This window comes from Phascolarctos cinereus, unplaced genomic scaffold (assembly GCF_003287225.1).
Source record: "Phascolarctos cinereus isolate Bilbo 61053 unplaced genomic scaffold, phaCin_HiC Scaffold_2;HRSCAF=192, whole genome shotgun sequence".
In the NCBI taxonomy this organism is placed as follows: domain Eukaryota; kingdom Metazoa; phylum Chordata; class Mammalia; order Diprotodontia; family Phascolarctidae; genus Phascolarctos; species Phascolarctos cinereus.
Genome location: NW_027555625.1, coordinates 224,585,859 through 224,600,642, shown reverse-complemented (window position 1 = coordinate 224,600,642; position 14,784 = coordinate 224,585,859). Strand labels below are relative to the sequence as shown.

Genomic DNA, 14,784 nt, shown 5'->3' with positions numbered 1-14,784 from the left:
CTATGTCCCAGAAGCAAACAGCTTTGTAATGTGGGATTCAATTTATAGACTGTGGAGGTCTCATAGATTGACTTGTATTATTGTGGCTGGAGGAACCAGTGACACTTGGGCCTCTCCCAAAAGCTAGAGCAGGTTCAAAGCCTCCTTTGGTCTAACATCTACTTAACAACATATCTCATGGGCCCCAATGATGATTTTTTTTCTTTTTTATTAGCCTAGTCAGGTCAGCTAGTAAAGAGCAAAAGACATTTAATTAAACAAAACAGCAAAATAAATAACAATGAATATTTCCCTCATACACTTGGGGGCTCACTCTCCCATAGATTTCCACACCATGTGTGACAGAGGGCTACATGCATAGGGAATATATATGGCCAGGGGACACAAATGGGAAAGGGTTGTGAATAGTCAGGGCAACTCATGCTTCTAGAGCTGGATTCCAGCTGGAACTGTTCTCTATTTCTAACTCTATTGTTGGCTGCTCCTCACATCTGCTGATGTCAGCACTGATCAGGTGATATTATTGAGCTACAGGATGCAACGGCACAGTGCTGGGCTATTCTCTGCTCTGTTCTATCATTGATGGTCTTCAGCTGCCCTTCGCCCTAGAGGAAGAACATACCGGCTTTTTTAGTTCATAGTCCCAAGGGCTCCCTCAGCTATTTGTGATTCAGATCTAGCTCATAGGGAGTCAGCCAAATAAGCTTTTAGGAATTGTCTGTCTTTTGGATCTCCTCTGTGCTGACTTAGACTTTAAAAGTTCCTTTCCACTCCCACCATGCCAATCATGGCCTGTGCAAACCTTTTCCCAGGGACAAGACTGAAAGAGGCTTGATGGGACTAAACACCCTTTGATCTATCTCACAAGGGTATTTAGTCCCTTCAAACCTCTTTCAGTTGCTGTCCTCCCTATGTTATTATATGACATTTCACCTGTTTTATTTCCCCCAAATAGATTGTAAACTCATCCTTGGTGAGGGCCATGTCTTCTTTTTATTATCCACAGTTACCCTTTATTCATTCTTTCAAAGTACCCTAGATCAGGCACAAATTGGAAACAAGGCAAAACAAAGGAAAAAGCTGGAGTATCTTGCAAAGGAATCCACAGTCAATAGTTATATCTTTAAATATCTAACATGGCCAGAACCAGCATGTCACTGTCTGGTCATTTTCAAGACATGCCATCATGTATATACATACATACACATATATATTTATACATATATATATATATACACATAAATGTATATGTATACATATATAATGTACATATATAACATATCTATGCAATAATGACAACTATATATATGAAAAAATCCCTAGAAGGAAGTGGAATCCTGAGTAATAGAAAAACCAGTGAATACTTAGGAGAACAGAAAATGAAACATATATCCTCTCACTTGGCAAAAAGTTGTGGGATGAATAGGACAGAATATTATATACCTTGTCAGACGTAGTGTCTGTATTCAGTGTTTTTGCTTAATTATTTTTCTTTAATACAAGGGGCAGTTGAGTCTGAAGGGAAATGGTATGGGGAACAATGATATAGAGACAAGAAAGACATCAATAAAGCATTTTATTAAAAGATAGCAAAAAATAATAAGTTTAATGGAGGAAGATAAGCTTATGAGTATAAGACTGAAGAAAGCTGTATGGTTGAAGGTGTGTGATGCTTATATGTTTGTTCATTCCTTTAACAAGCCTTTATAAAGTACCAGGCACTGTGCTAGAGGCTACCAAAAATAAGAAAGAAGAAAAAAGGAGGAAGAAGAAGAAAAAAGGGAACAAGAGGAGGAAGAGGAAGAGCAAGAAGGAAAAAAGGAGAAAGAGCAGAAGAAGGACAAGGAAGAGAAGAAAGAGGAGATGGAGGAGGAGAAGGAGGAGGCAAAAAAGAATAACAAGAAGGAGAAGAAATAAGGAGGGAGAGAAAGAGGAGGAGAAATAATTTCTGTCCTGCCCTCAAGGAACTTTCATTCTATTTGGGTGGGAGAGAGAAATTAATCTGAAACATTTGATTTATATCATCAATAATAAAAAGAAATGAGGTCACTGCTGGTAATGCAGATCTGATATTGTGGTCATTCTGGCCTGGCTGGCACAGAAACATCTGGTGTATGTGCACAGAAGGGAAGTTCGCGTTGGGTATGAGATCTTTCTCTACTGACTTTTAGGGACCATATAATCAGGATAATGAGTCACTTATGCTGCATTCTAGGGTGCCACATCTTAGGAAAAGACATTGACAAGTTAGAGGGCAACCTGGTTGGTTGTTGATGCCACAGTTCATGCCATAACAGTCCATTTGAAGAAACAGGCTGGGAAGCCACCTGCTGCAGTGGGAAGAACATTGGATTTAGAAAGAGAAACCCATGCTCCAATTCTGTCTCTGTAACATACCACCTATATAACCTTGGGCAAGTCACATTAACCTTCCTGGGCCCCAGTTTCCTCAGCCATAAAATGATGTATGGGGTCAGACTGCATGACCTCTAAAGTCCCTTCCTACTCCAAATCTCTGATCGTATGGTTAGGTCCAGGGAGAAGAAAAGACTTAGTGTTTAGAAGATGGAGAGGACATGAGGACTGTCTTTAAGTATTTGAAGGACTGTCAAGTAGAAAATGGAAAACTTTTTCTACCTGAAGGCAGAATTATGAACAATGGGTGGAAACTGCAGAAATGCAATTTCTATTCAATAAAAGGAAAAACTTCGTAACAGTTAGAATTGTCCAGAAACGGAATGAGCGGCCTCTGGACCCATTCCTGGAGGTTGTCAGATAGAAGATGGATAGAGTAGCAGGCTTTTGGGGATGCTATAGAAGGGAATTGATAACATCTGAAATTCTGTGGATCTGAGATTTGGTTTAGTACTGTGCTATATAGTAGGAGGAGTAGGGGTAGTAGGAGGTGGTGGGAGTGGAAAGTTGGGGTATCTTAGAGCAAGCAGCCAGGTTTATTTTACATTTTCTCTCTTTTCTTAGTAAAACACTTTCTCCAAGTATGCATTCAGGAACATTCCAGTGGGGTCCAATTTTTCCTGGATAGCACAGAATTTCTGAAATGATGGATACATCTCCTCGAAGTCTTTCCGGGTGCAGGTGTGTGCCTAGAGAGGGTAGGGGAGCCAAAAAGACATTAACAGTGGATAGAGTTGTAGCAATCATACATATCTACATGCTTACACATTTGCACACAGAATGTATTAGGTCTCACCAAATAAAACTTGACTAATAGTGTAATGTAAGTAGCTTGCAAACAACCCCACTGTTGTGTAAGGAAAAGTAGGAAACAATCATTGTGAGACATCTTGATGGGCTAATAATATAAAAACCTCCCAACTACCCAATGACCTAATATTAGAAAGTCCTCAACCCTTATTGAAAGAAATAAAATATAACAACCTATGAAAAGACCTGATGAAGCTCCCATCCACCTTATAACAAGTATTTATTGTCCTTGGATAAGAAATCTGCAGTTTTGTCTAAAAGGACTTCTTTTACAACTGAAAAAGTATTTGGTCACTTCTTGTCTTCTGCCCATGAACGAGGGATATTTTCTTATAATAAATCTTCCAGTTGCATTCCAAATACTCCCCCCTTTCTCTTTTGGTTGATCACTCTTTTTTCCTACCCTCCTTCTCCCATGAAATGTTTTCCTTATCTATCCTAAATTGCCACACAAGGCAACTGATTGGCTATGTACCCTAACATGGGTCTGAACATTGTACACGGTAACAGTCACACGGTGCAATGACTGATTTTGATAGACTTGGCTCTCCTCAGCAATACAATGATCCAAGACAATTCCAAAAGACTCACGATGGAAAATGCTGTCCACATCCAGAGAAAGAACTACAGAGTCTGAATGCAGAAAGAAGCATACGATTTTTACTTTTTTTTTTTTTGGTTTTTGTTTTTTCTTTCTCGTGGTTTTCCCCTTTTGTTCTGATTCTTCTTTCACAACATGACTAATGCGGAAATATGTTTAACATGATTGCGTATGGATAGCCTATATCAGATTGCTTGCTGTCTTGGGGAAGGGGGAGGGAAGGGAGAGAGTGAGAAAAATTTGGAATTCAAAATTTACAAAAATGAGTGTTGAAAACTATCTTTACATGTAATTGGAAAAACATAAAATACTATTAAAGTGGGTCTGAAAGGTTATAAAAACTAAATCCATACTCTAGGAAGCTGAAGCTGCTATCATCAAGCTAGTGGTCTTCCTTAGCATGTGAACCAATGTCGTTTCTTTTGGTTTGGCCCCCTATCTTTGACTCATCAGGCTCCCTGCCCCCAACACTGGTGGGTACACCAGTCCTGTTCCTCCTGTTTGGGGGGATTCCCCAATAAGAGATGAAAGCAAGAACAACAGAAGAAGCAGGAGCAGGTCAAACATGGGGTGAGGAGGAGGTTCAGAATCTGTGATTTCATTGGTGTGGGAGAACTCCCACCTGGGAAACTCTGACCATAGAGTGGTAATCTGAAGAGTCTTGGAGAATTGCTTGGGGGCATTGAAAGCTCAAGTGATTCTCACCATAAATGTCGCAGGACTTGAACCCAGATCCTACTGACTCCAGGGCCTACCTCTATCCAATAAGCAGCATTGCCTCTTCTTAACTGACATTTACATAATGATTTAAAGTTTGGAAAGCAGGTTGACAGATGATCTCATTCAAGCCTCACAATAGCCCTACCTAGGTAGACACTGGTAGGTATTATCATCCCCATTTTCCAGATGAGAAGACTGAGGTGAGAATTTAAGTAACATGCCCAGAGTTCGCAGAGCTAGTAGGTATCTGAGACAGGATTTGAAGCCAAGTCTTTCTAACTCCATGTCCAACATTCTACTTATCTCCAAAGAGGAGGGCTTCTTAGGGCATAAAACAAAAAAGGAAGCCTTAAATCATGCATTAAAGGTTTCTTATCATCCCTGTCTTGGTGCTTGTGGGTCACACGGATAAGAGAAATTGGATCCTACAAACGAATAGATTCTTCTGTCTTTTGGCATATTCTGCTATTCTAGATGTAATGTTTTGGGTTTTGTTTTTGTTGGGTAGAGGTCAAAGGGACATCTGTTCTCCTTAAACTCAGTTAACATTTTTTAGCTGCTTTTCATTTAAGCAAAACCCCATTTTGCTTGGGGCCAGGAAGCTTCCCAGGAAGTACTTTCAGATCCTGAGCTGCTCAGTCAGCACTGCGTCCATACCTTGGCCCAATGGGGCCTTCCTCCAAACTTCTTCATGATGCGCTCGTAGGCCAGCCAGTAGTCTAGGCGTGGGACATCCTTTCCATAGGGCCTACAAAACACATTGAGGTCCATGAGCACACACTCTTACTCTTCTTGGAATTCAGCAGAACCAGAAGAATGAACATTTTTTGAAAATCCTCTTGTCCCACACCAAGAGGAACTATTTAGGACTTGGTTACAGAAAAATGCTTTCCAAATCATGGGCCATTAGAGATGTAGTTTTTAAAAAATTCTGGAGATCTTCACTCTTGCTGGTATACTGTGAACTTCAATTTCCTGGAGTTATAAACTATATCCTGTAAGATATACATTCTCAAGATTTTAAGGGATTAGGGCATTACTCTTTTGTGAAGGCCTGCTTTTGTACACTAGATTAAATGGACTTTAGTAGTTTAATGCTGTTGACACAACTCTAGCTCTAGGGCAGAATTTGTGGGCTTAGCTCCTGATAACTATCTCTTAGCTAGCACATTATTGTTGTGCTGACCTCTTCATCCTCTCACCTACCACCTACTCTCTGATGCAAGCTTCTTTGTCTTATCCAGCCCTTTCCTCCAATTACACAGACTTTCATCAATCTTCTGATAGTATCAGCATTTTATAATTAATTCAGCTGATTTTGTGTTAAATAGTTGTGAATCAATGAACCAACTACCATATATTAAGCTCCTATTTTGTGCAGTCTCCAGGACCAATCCCTGGAGATACAAAGATAAAAACAAAAACACTCCCTGAGCTCAAGAAGCTTAAATTTTAATTGGAAAGATGACATGTACACACAAGGAGGTGATCTTTGAGAGTTCACTTTAAGAGAAAAAATAATTGATGAGTTGTCTGATTTGACAGTTCATTAGTGTGGGGACTTATGTCTGACTCAAGGTTCTAAACCAAGTCTGGCTTGGAGTTTTATTTTGAGATAGCACTTGCTCATTTACAGGCTGTGGAACTTTGGAGTAAATGGAAAATAGAATTGGCTTCAGTGATCTCCACATGGAGAATTTAAGAACTGGGGAACTAAAGGTTTGTAACTAGGGAAAAAAGAGAACTAAAGGTCTATGACTGGAGAAATATGGATACCAGAACTGTTCTGTGATTATGGGAAAAGCATATTTTATATGATTATAGAATCATATATAGAATATATATTTATATTTAGTAATTAAGTTCTTATCCTCTCATTATAGACAGAGGATAAGAATTTGGTTACTAAATATAAACTGAAGCATGATCTTTTGGTGAGAGAATACTGCTGTTGAACCAAGAAAGGTAACAGAAAAGGGACAGAAGTAAAAGAATTCGCAGAATTATGTTTCAGAATTATATAAAATTTCAGTTATATAAAAAAATGCACCATAACTCCCTCTCCACAGTCACTTGTTGCCAGGCACATGGGTTGGCCAATGAGAAACTGGATTATTCTCTACCATTGCCTATTGCTGAGAAGAAATGGAAAGAATATACTCTGTCCTCTATTATGACTTACTGGTGATAAGAAATAGAGAGAATATATTCTGCTTTCTATTATGATTTGCTGCTGAGAAAAGAGGAGAAAAAAGAAGAGAAGAAAAGAGACGAGAAGAGACAGTAAATATATTCCTGCATTGTTATGTGTTGTTGCTGAGAGGTAGAGGAGAATAGAGAACACAGAAGATACTTCTCTACATTGCCATCTGTTGCGGTGAAGAATCCTGCAAACGAGTAGACTTGGAGAGACTTTTGCTCACTTTAGAGTAAAGGTCATGGCTTATTTCCTAAAAAAGAAGTGTGTTTCCTCAACTGAAGGCATCAGCTAAATCTAAAGCTATAAGGGATAGATACTATAGCTGCTGTTAAGGAGTAAGCCCAATTGAGCACAGTAACAGCATGGAAGCACAACATCAAAAAAGCATCCTATTGGTCTTGCTGAGATAATGTGAACCTCATCCAGTGAGGTGTTTAAGCACAATGTATATCATCTCAGTTGAGGAATGGAAGCATCCATTTTTTGTGTTTCAATTCCAGAGTAGGATCCCTGCCTGCCACAGTAAGCAGGCCAGGGTTGGGTGAAGCAGACAATTTTTGGGGCACCTTTTCTAGACCCTTCCTAATGCCAGGAGGTGAGTGGCACAGTCCTTCAAAAAGGCTGCTCAGATGCCCAAAGGATTGCCGAATCCCACTACATCTTCAGTCCAGTGAGAAGATGATCCTATTGCCTGGATCGCCTGTATGCAGGGTTGTGACTACAGTTCCCAATGTATCTGCACCTGCTGTTTCATTACTTTCCTTTTGCCACAGGACACTGAAGTAGATTAAAATGCTACGATAGCGTGGGTGATGTCTTGATTCACACACAAATTAGATTTAAGTGAAGCAGTGTTACACAAAGTCATCAGCCTCACTCTCTCTTCCAGAGTCACTGATGTCCAGTAGCAGGACAAAAGTCAGGATGACTGGCAATGGCCAGGGATGTAGTGGATGACCTTGGCGTCTTTGATGTCTAACCAAGCCATAAATGCTCCACAGTGCCCGCTTCAGCCAATTTCATAGCAGTTGGAACAAATTGTTATCATCCACCCATTCTGCCAGGGGATACCTTCTTGGAGCAGACACCCTCCTAAGTCACTGATGAGTTTAAGACTCCTAGGTTACCCTCAACCTGGTTTAGCCCATTGGCCAAAACAGTTTACCAGGGTGTGGCCACTGCACATGCTACAGCTTCTTGGAGCCGCAGGTCAGAGTTGGGTGAATCAGGTGGACACTACAGGTAGAAAGCAGCCAGAGGTACTAGTCTTCCCTGAACACACCCTACATTAGGATATGGACTAGCAGGTGATGGCTCAGGAAAAGTTTCTTGAAGCAGGTGGCAACTGATCTGAGTCTTGAGGGGACTGTAAGAGGCAGAAAGAAGTAAGGAGAGATCACATTCCAGGAAAGAGAGAAAGCAAGAGCCTAGGCAGGTGCAGAAGCAAGCACAGTGCGTGCAAAAGAGTAGGTGGGCCAGTGAAGTAGGAACAAAGACTTGGAGGAGGGGAGTAAAGTGTGAGAAGACCGAGAATGTAGGAGGGGGCTAAGTTGTGAAGAAAACAAAATGTCAGACAGAAGAGTTTATATTTGAACCTAGGAGTAATAGGGAAACACTGAAGCTGGGGGATTGGTAACATGATCAGACCCGAGATTTAGAAAAATCGCTTTAGCAGCTGCTTGGAAGACAGATTGGAGTGGAAAGAGGTTAGAGGCAGGGAGAACAAAGACATATTTCCCTGGCACATGGGAACAAAAGCTCCCTGGAGCTTAACGCAGTTCTTGGCACAGAGTGGGTCCTTAATAAATGCTTACTGACTTGACTTGAAGATACTGATTATAGACTTCCTTCTCAAGGAGCTTAGTCATGAGAGGGGGAGAGAGGTACAGGATGTTAGCAGGGATAGATAGATCATGTGAAGGGTTTTTTTTTTTTGAGGATGGAGAAGACACATACATGTTTATAGGTACTGGAGAAGAAGCCAGGAGGGAGTGATTGAAGATTAATGAGAGTAGTGAGCAATGAGGGAGCAGTTAGCTGGAGAAGGTCAGATGGAGCTGGATCACTTGTGCATGTAGAGGGGCTAGTTTGGCAAGGAGAAGAGCCCTCATGTAAAAGAAGGGTGATGGAGGAATAGCGGTGGAAGGCATCTGAGTCATATGAGATGAGGAGGAGGGGAGATGAGGGAGTTCTCAGAGAATGGCCTCAACTTCTTTAGTGAGATGTAAGGCAGGGGACCCTCAGCTGAGGTGGGGGGGGGAACCATGGGAGTTTGGAGGAGAGATGAACAGGGCTGGAAAATCCGCTCTGGCTTGGCATGGTGAGTTAATTAGGGAGGTGTAAAAGGATTGCCTTGTCACAGTGAGTGCCTAATTCAGATTATGTTACACAAATTCACAATGGATCCCATGAGCATCATTTCATAATTTTTCCAGCTTCATTCAGGAGTGCATAAGTGGGAGCAAAGACAGTGATGGTGGGAAAGATGTTGTGAGGGTAAAAACAACAAAAATTTGGCAACCAAATGGATATACGTGGTGAAGAAGAAGAGAGAGGAGCCTTGTATAACTAGCAGTATTTGCATATGGGAGAGAGCAAACCATGCCCAGGAGCAAGTATATACTAAATACACCTTCACAGCTCCTTATTTTATTTTATTTTTAGTAAAGGGGAGATGGAGAAGGGGGACTGGTGGCAACGGAAGGAGCTCACCTGGGATGTGACTGTGGAGAAGAAAGTTGTTATGCTATTTTAACTCATTCGGTTTGCTAAGTGATAAGTTCTTTTGTTTCTATGCTTCTATCAAATGAGATAAAATGTATAAAATACTCGGAAAACTTTAGTGATATATAAATACTAGCTATTGTGAGGCAGCTAGGGTAGTGCAGTGAATGGAGTGCTGGGCTTGGAGCCAGGAAGACCTGAGTTCAAATCTGGTCTTAGTTACTATCACTTAACTGCGGTCTGCCTCAGTTTCCTTATCTGTAAAGTGAGATCACAACAATCCCTACCTCCCAGGGTTGTTATGATAAATTGGAGATAGTATTTTTAAAGTGCTAAGCATAGTGCCGGGCACTGAATAAATGCACTATCTCTTTTCCCTTCTAAAGAACTGCATGTATTTTCAGTGTCCTCTAAATTAAACACCCTAGGGAAAAGTCCCAGTCATGCAGCCCCACTTAAGGTTCTGTGATGTGTGCATCTGGAAGTATTTAAACAATAGGCTGTCTGAAGGGCCTCTCCATTGCTTCCATGTGAATACTAAACACTCCTGAGTCCATTGCTATAACTCTGGGTGTTGTGCTATGGACAAATGTAACAGATCAATAACCTTGCTATCTCTTAGTTACAGTGCCTCCAAAGAGTGACCAGCCTCTCATTTATACTGAGAGCACAAGTCATAGGACAGGCCAGCGGGATGCTGTCTACACCTGGCAGCATTGTCTTCATTTCCTTTCTTCTTGCCTCTGACCTTGCCATTTGGACTTCTGCGACAGCAGAGAGATGGGAGAGGCTGGGTTGAGTGGAGACAATATGGAAAGGCACACCTTTCTGGACTACTGCCCAGGGAGAAGCAACCACGACTTTCATATTTCTACAGGGGCCATGAGGAATGAGGCAACCAGAGGGAAAACCAGGACCACAAGAAGAACTTCAGATCCTGGAGCAGAGATGGTGACTGGGTGCTTCCAGGAGGAAAGAGGTCCAGCAGTGTGGAGAATGACAGACATTATGGATTTGCATTTCTCAAGCTGCTTTCCCTTTTTAATCTGGGATCCTGAGATGGGGAGTGGAAACTTCTCACTATTGTCCCACTTTTTTTTTTATCCACCACCATAAGATGGGGAACAAATGGTCTTCTACTGTTTATAAACTATGTGTGTACAGTCTACGTCAAAAGACAGGGAGGGAAAGGGGAGGACTGGATGAGGGAGATGGTTGGAGACAACTGTCTCCATATGGGAGTTTGGGATCTAGTTTCCTTTCCAAGTATTTTCATGCATATGAATGCAACACACTAAATCTCTGAAATTTATAAATGCATTGCAATGTAAGTGGAGAGAGTGGAATGCACTGTAGGACGGAGCCTCAGAGCTAGTTGTAGACAACAGGTTCCATATTTTTATGTGTTGAGCAATAGTCCGTTTCCTCTCTTAAATTAAATTGGAATACGGCCAACAAAGCTGCTTCTACCATGCAAGGTCAGTGGGAGGGAGCAGCATGGGCCTTTCAGACAGGTGCCCCCTTGTGGCCAGCTGGGATATGGCAACCTCTGGAACTGACAAAAGGCTTGTGGTTCAATTAGAGGGCCACCTGGTGGGCAATTCAGACGTTGCACTCAACTAACGTCCCTTGCCAGGTAACTAAAAACATACACTGTCTCCAGGGCTTATGGAAGGCAGCACAACATCAAAAGGGGCCTCATATTGGGGCTTGTGTTACACTATTACTCAGTGTTCATCTTCTTGGACATTTAGTACTTTCTCCTGCCTTGGCTTTAGGGACATCATACTCTTCTGGTTTTCCTACCTTTTTAACAATTTTTTTTCATCTCATTTTCTTTTTAATCTCCTCTGCTCCTTAATGTGTGCGTTCTCCAAGCATCAGCTCTTTTGTTGCACTCCTTCCCTTGGCAATCTCATTAATTTTCATAGTTTCAACTATTACCTCCAGGCAGCATATTCTAAAACCCATCATCCATGGTCCTGACCATCCTTCAGAGTTTTAGATCTGCATCTCAATGTCCTCCAGGATCTCTCCTCCTGACTGTCCCACTGACACCTCAAGATCAACATCCCAATGGGATGTGGGATCTTCCATTTTAAACCTGTTCCTCTGACTTTAAAATTCCTGTCTATGGCACCACCAATGTTTGAAATCTTTAGCGTTATTTCCTCTCTTTCATTTGCCAAATCCTGGAAATTTCACTTCCATACCATCTTTTGAAACTAGGACCTTTCTATTTCCAATCTCATCATCTTATTATAGGTGAGCTCTCCTTACTTCCTTCTTGGACTTCTGCAGGCCTTCTCATCTCTACTCTCTCTGCCTTCCAATCCATCCTTCACAGGTCTGCTAGAAAAATATAGTACTGAACAATTCACTCCTATGCTTCAATGGCTTCCTATTTCCTACTGAGCAAAATTCACCTCTCTGGCATTCAAGGCTCTCCACAATTTGGCAATACCCTATCTGGTTCTCCTTTCTGGGACCAAACAGATAACAGCCCTTCAAATATTTGGAAGTAGCTATTATGTATTCCTTATATGCTTTAAGTGTGAAGAGATGGGAGGAAAAAGAAATTCCAAGAGGAGATGCTTGGGAAGAAAAGGAAGCCCTTGTGGTCACCCAGCTGGATGATGTTTTACATAAGGGATGTATCAACTTGGCTATAAATAAATCAAGACCTCTGAGCTCCTTTAAATAGGGACCATGAGCATTGGCTTTGTATTGAAAATTCCTTTATGCCAAAAATGCAAAGGAGAAAAATGGGAAAAGGAAAATGTTGGAAATCTACAATAATGCCCAAGAAGGAAATCGATTTTAATGATACATTCATTTTAAAATTGGTATAGAAAGGTTTGGATGGAGAAAGAGAGAGAGAGAGAGAGTGTGTATGGAAACCCAAATTTTTACCTTGCTGACCTGATAGAAAGAGAAAGAGACCTCCCCTTCAATGTTATCTTCAAGATTGAAAAAATGGTGGGTTTGGTCAAGAGTTCATTTTTGGAGTAATAAGTAGTGAGAAGAATTTATTTCTCTCTCTCTCTGCCCCCCCCACCCCCTTTGAATTCCTAGCTTCCTTCAAAGCTGAGTTCAATTGATCCAACCATTCTGGAGAACAATTTGGAATTATGCCCAAAGGGCTATAAAACTATGCATATTCTTTAAACCAGCACTAACACTACTAGGTCTATATTCCAATGAGATCATAAAAAAGGGGAAAGGGCCTACATATAGAAAAATATTTATAGCAGCTCTTTCTGTGGTGCCAAAGAATTGGAAATTGAGGGGATGCCCATCAATTGGGGAATGGCTGAATAAGTTGTGATATATAAATATAATGGAGTACTATAAGAAAAGATGAGCAGATGGATTTCAGAAAAAAACTGGAAAAACTTACATGAACAGACACTGAGTGAAGTGAGCAGAACCAGGAAAACATTGTACACGATAACAGTAATATTATGTGATGATCAGTTATGATTAACTTAGCTCTTCTCAGCAATACAATACTACAAGATAATTCCAAAAGACTCATGATAGAAAATGCTATCCACAGCCAGAGAAAGAACTATGGAGTCTGAATGCAGATTGAAGCATACTATTTTCACTTTTTTTCCATTTTTCCCCCTTTTATTCTGTTTCTTTTTTCACAACATGACTAATGTGGAAATAGGTTTTACATGATTGCATATTGTGACCTGTATCAGGTTGTTTGCCATTTTGGGGAGGGAGAACAGGCAGGAGAGAGGGAGAAAAATTGGAACTCAAAATCTTTCAAAAAATGAATTTTGAAAATGTCTTTGCATGTAATTTGAAAAAGTAAAATACTATTAATTTTTAAAAAGCTGAGTTCAAGCAGTATGATAGTCTTGTATTTACTTTATTGCTTATATACTTATTTTATATTATTTATATACTCATATGTGTACAATTGTTTCTCTTTAGCAGAATATAATCTTCCTGAGGGCAGGGACTGTTTCATTTTTGTCTTTGTATGACTAATCAAAGTTAGTGTTTAATAAATCCTTTTTGATACAAATTAGCATACTATTGACAGCCATGAAGTAGTCTAGCCATTCTGGAAATCACTTTGGCTCCATGTCCCAATTATGCACACCCTTTGAGCCAATGACGCCACTGCTAAGCCTATACCCCAAAGGGTTCAAAGAAAGAGGAAAATTATTCATATATACAAAATAAGGGAGTGCTTTACAGTGTGTCTACAATTTGGACCCTGACAGCCCCAGGGAAGAGGCGCACACAACCCAATGGTTTTACAGCAGGCAAATACGCCAAGTTAAGAAGACCCAGATTCCTTCGTTGCCACAAAGTCAGGGCTCCATCTAAGGTTTGCTAGAAAAGTAGACAGACTGGCAGCAGACTCACTCTCTGGTGTCCTCAGTCATCCAGTTCAATGGATGGAGGACCCAGTTCTGGCCCCCCAACCCCACCAGCCTGCATTGGTGAGGGGAGTTTGCAAATGCACCACTCTGTACCTGTACATGATGATGTTCATGTAGCAGCTGTCCTTCTGGAAACACGGACTGAGTAGGATGTCATCTCCCTTCACGAACCGTACTTCCACGGGGAAATGGGCCACCACCTTGGGATTCTTCTCCAGCATGGTCTTCAGGTCCAGCAAGGCCTCTGCTGTGTTTTCACTGTACCCAGAAATAAATAGAATGAGATCATAGTGTATTAGTTTGACCCAAGGGTCTAGTGCAGGGGTGGGGAACCCATGGCCTTAAGGACACATGTGGCCTTCTAGGTCCTTGGGTGTGGCCTTTTGACTGAGTCCAAGTTTTACAGAACAAATCCTTTTATGAAGAGGATTTGTTCTATGAAGTTTGGATTGTCAAAGGGACACACTTGAGAACCTAAAGTGCCACATGTGGCCTTGAGGCCACAGGTTCCCCCCTCCTGGTCTAGTGCTTCTGTCCATAGACCCTGAAACCTGACCCCCACCTCTTTTACATTGCTGCAGAGGTGACCAGTACCATCTTCAGATAGGGGTCTGTCTGAACACAAGGTAAGTAAATGGAGGGGCTTAGAGAAAGGCAAGGTGAGCTGGGGAATACAGAGCTGGCTTTGATATGCTGTGTGACCCTGGGCAAGTCACTTAACCCTGTTTGCCTCAGTTTCCTCATCTGTAAAATAAGCTAGAGAAAGAAATGGTAAACTGCTCCGGTATCTTTGACAAGAAAACCCCCAATGGGGTCATGAAAAGTCAGACACGACCGAAAGAACTGAATGATATATGTATTAGGCAATCAGCATGCCTGAATTCTTTTCCTAACACCTGTTTGCGGTA

General features: G+C 41.3%; 1 protein-coding gene across 3 annotated transcripts in view; it reads right to left on the bottom strand.

Moving 5' to 3' along the window:
- Positions 1–1,559: 1,559 nt before the first annotated feature.
- The window catches only part of LOC110206533 (L-gulonolactone oxidase), a 62,834-nt gene continuing 49,609 nt past the window's right edge, over positions 1,560–14,784 (bottom strand). For all 3 annotated transcript variants that reach the window (XM_020983980.2, XM_020983977.2, XM_020983979.2), the window contains 3 exons: positions 13,970–14,134; positions 5,204–5,294; positions 1,560–3,104 (listed from right to left, as the gene is read on the bottom strand). In XM_020983980.2, the coding sequence (XP_020839639.1) occupies positions 2,976–3,104; positions 5,204–5,294; positions 13,970–14,134 (385 nt within the window). In that variant the 3' untranslated portion in view covers positions 1,560–2,975. The remainder of the gene's footprint in view (positions 3,105–5,203; positions 5,295–13,969; positions 14,135–14,784) is intronic.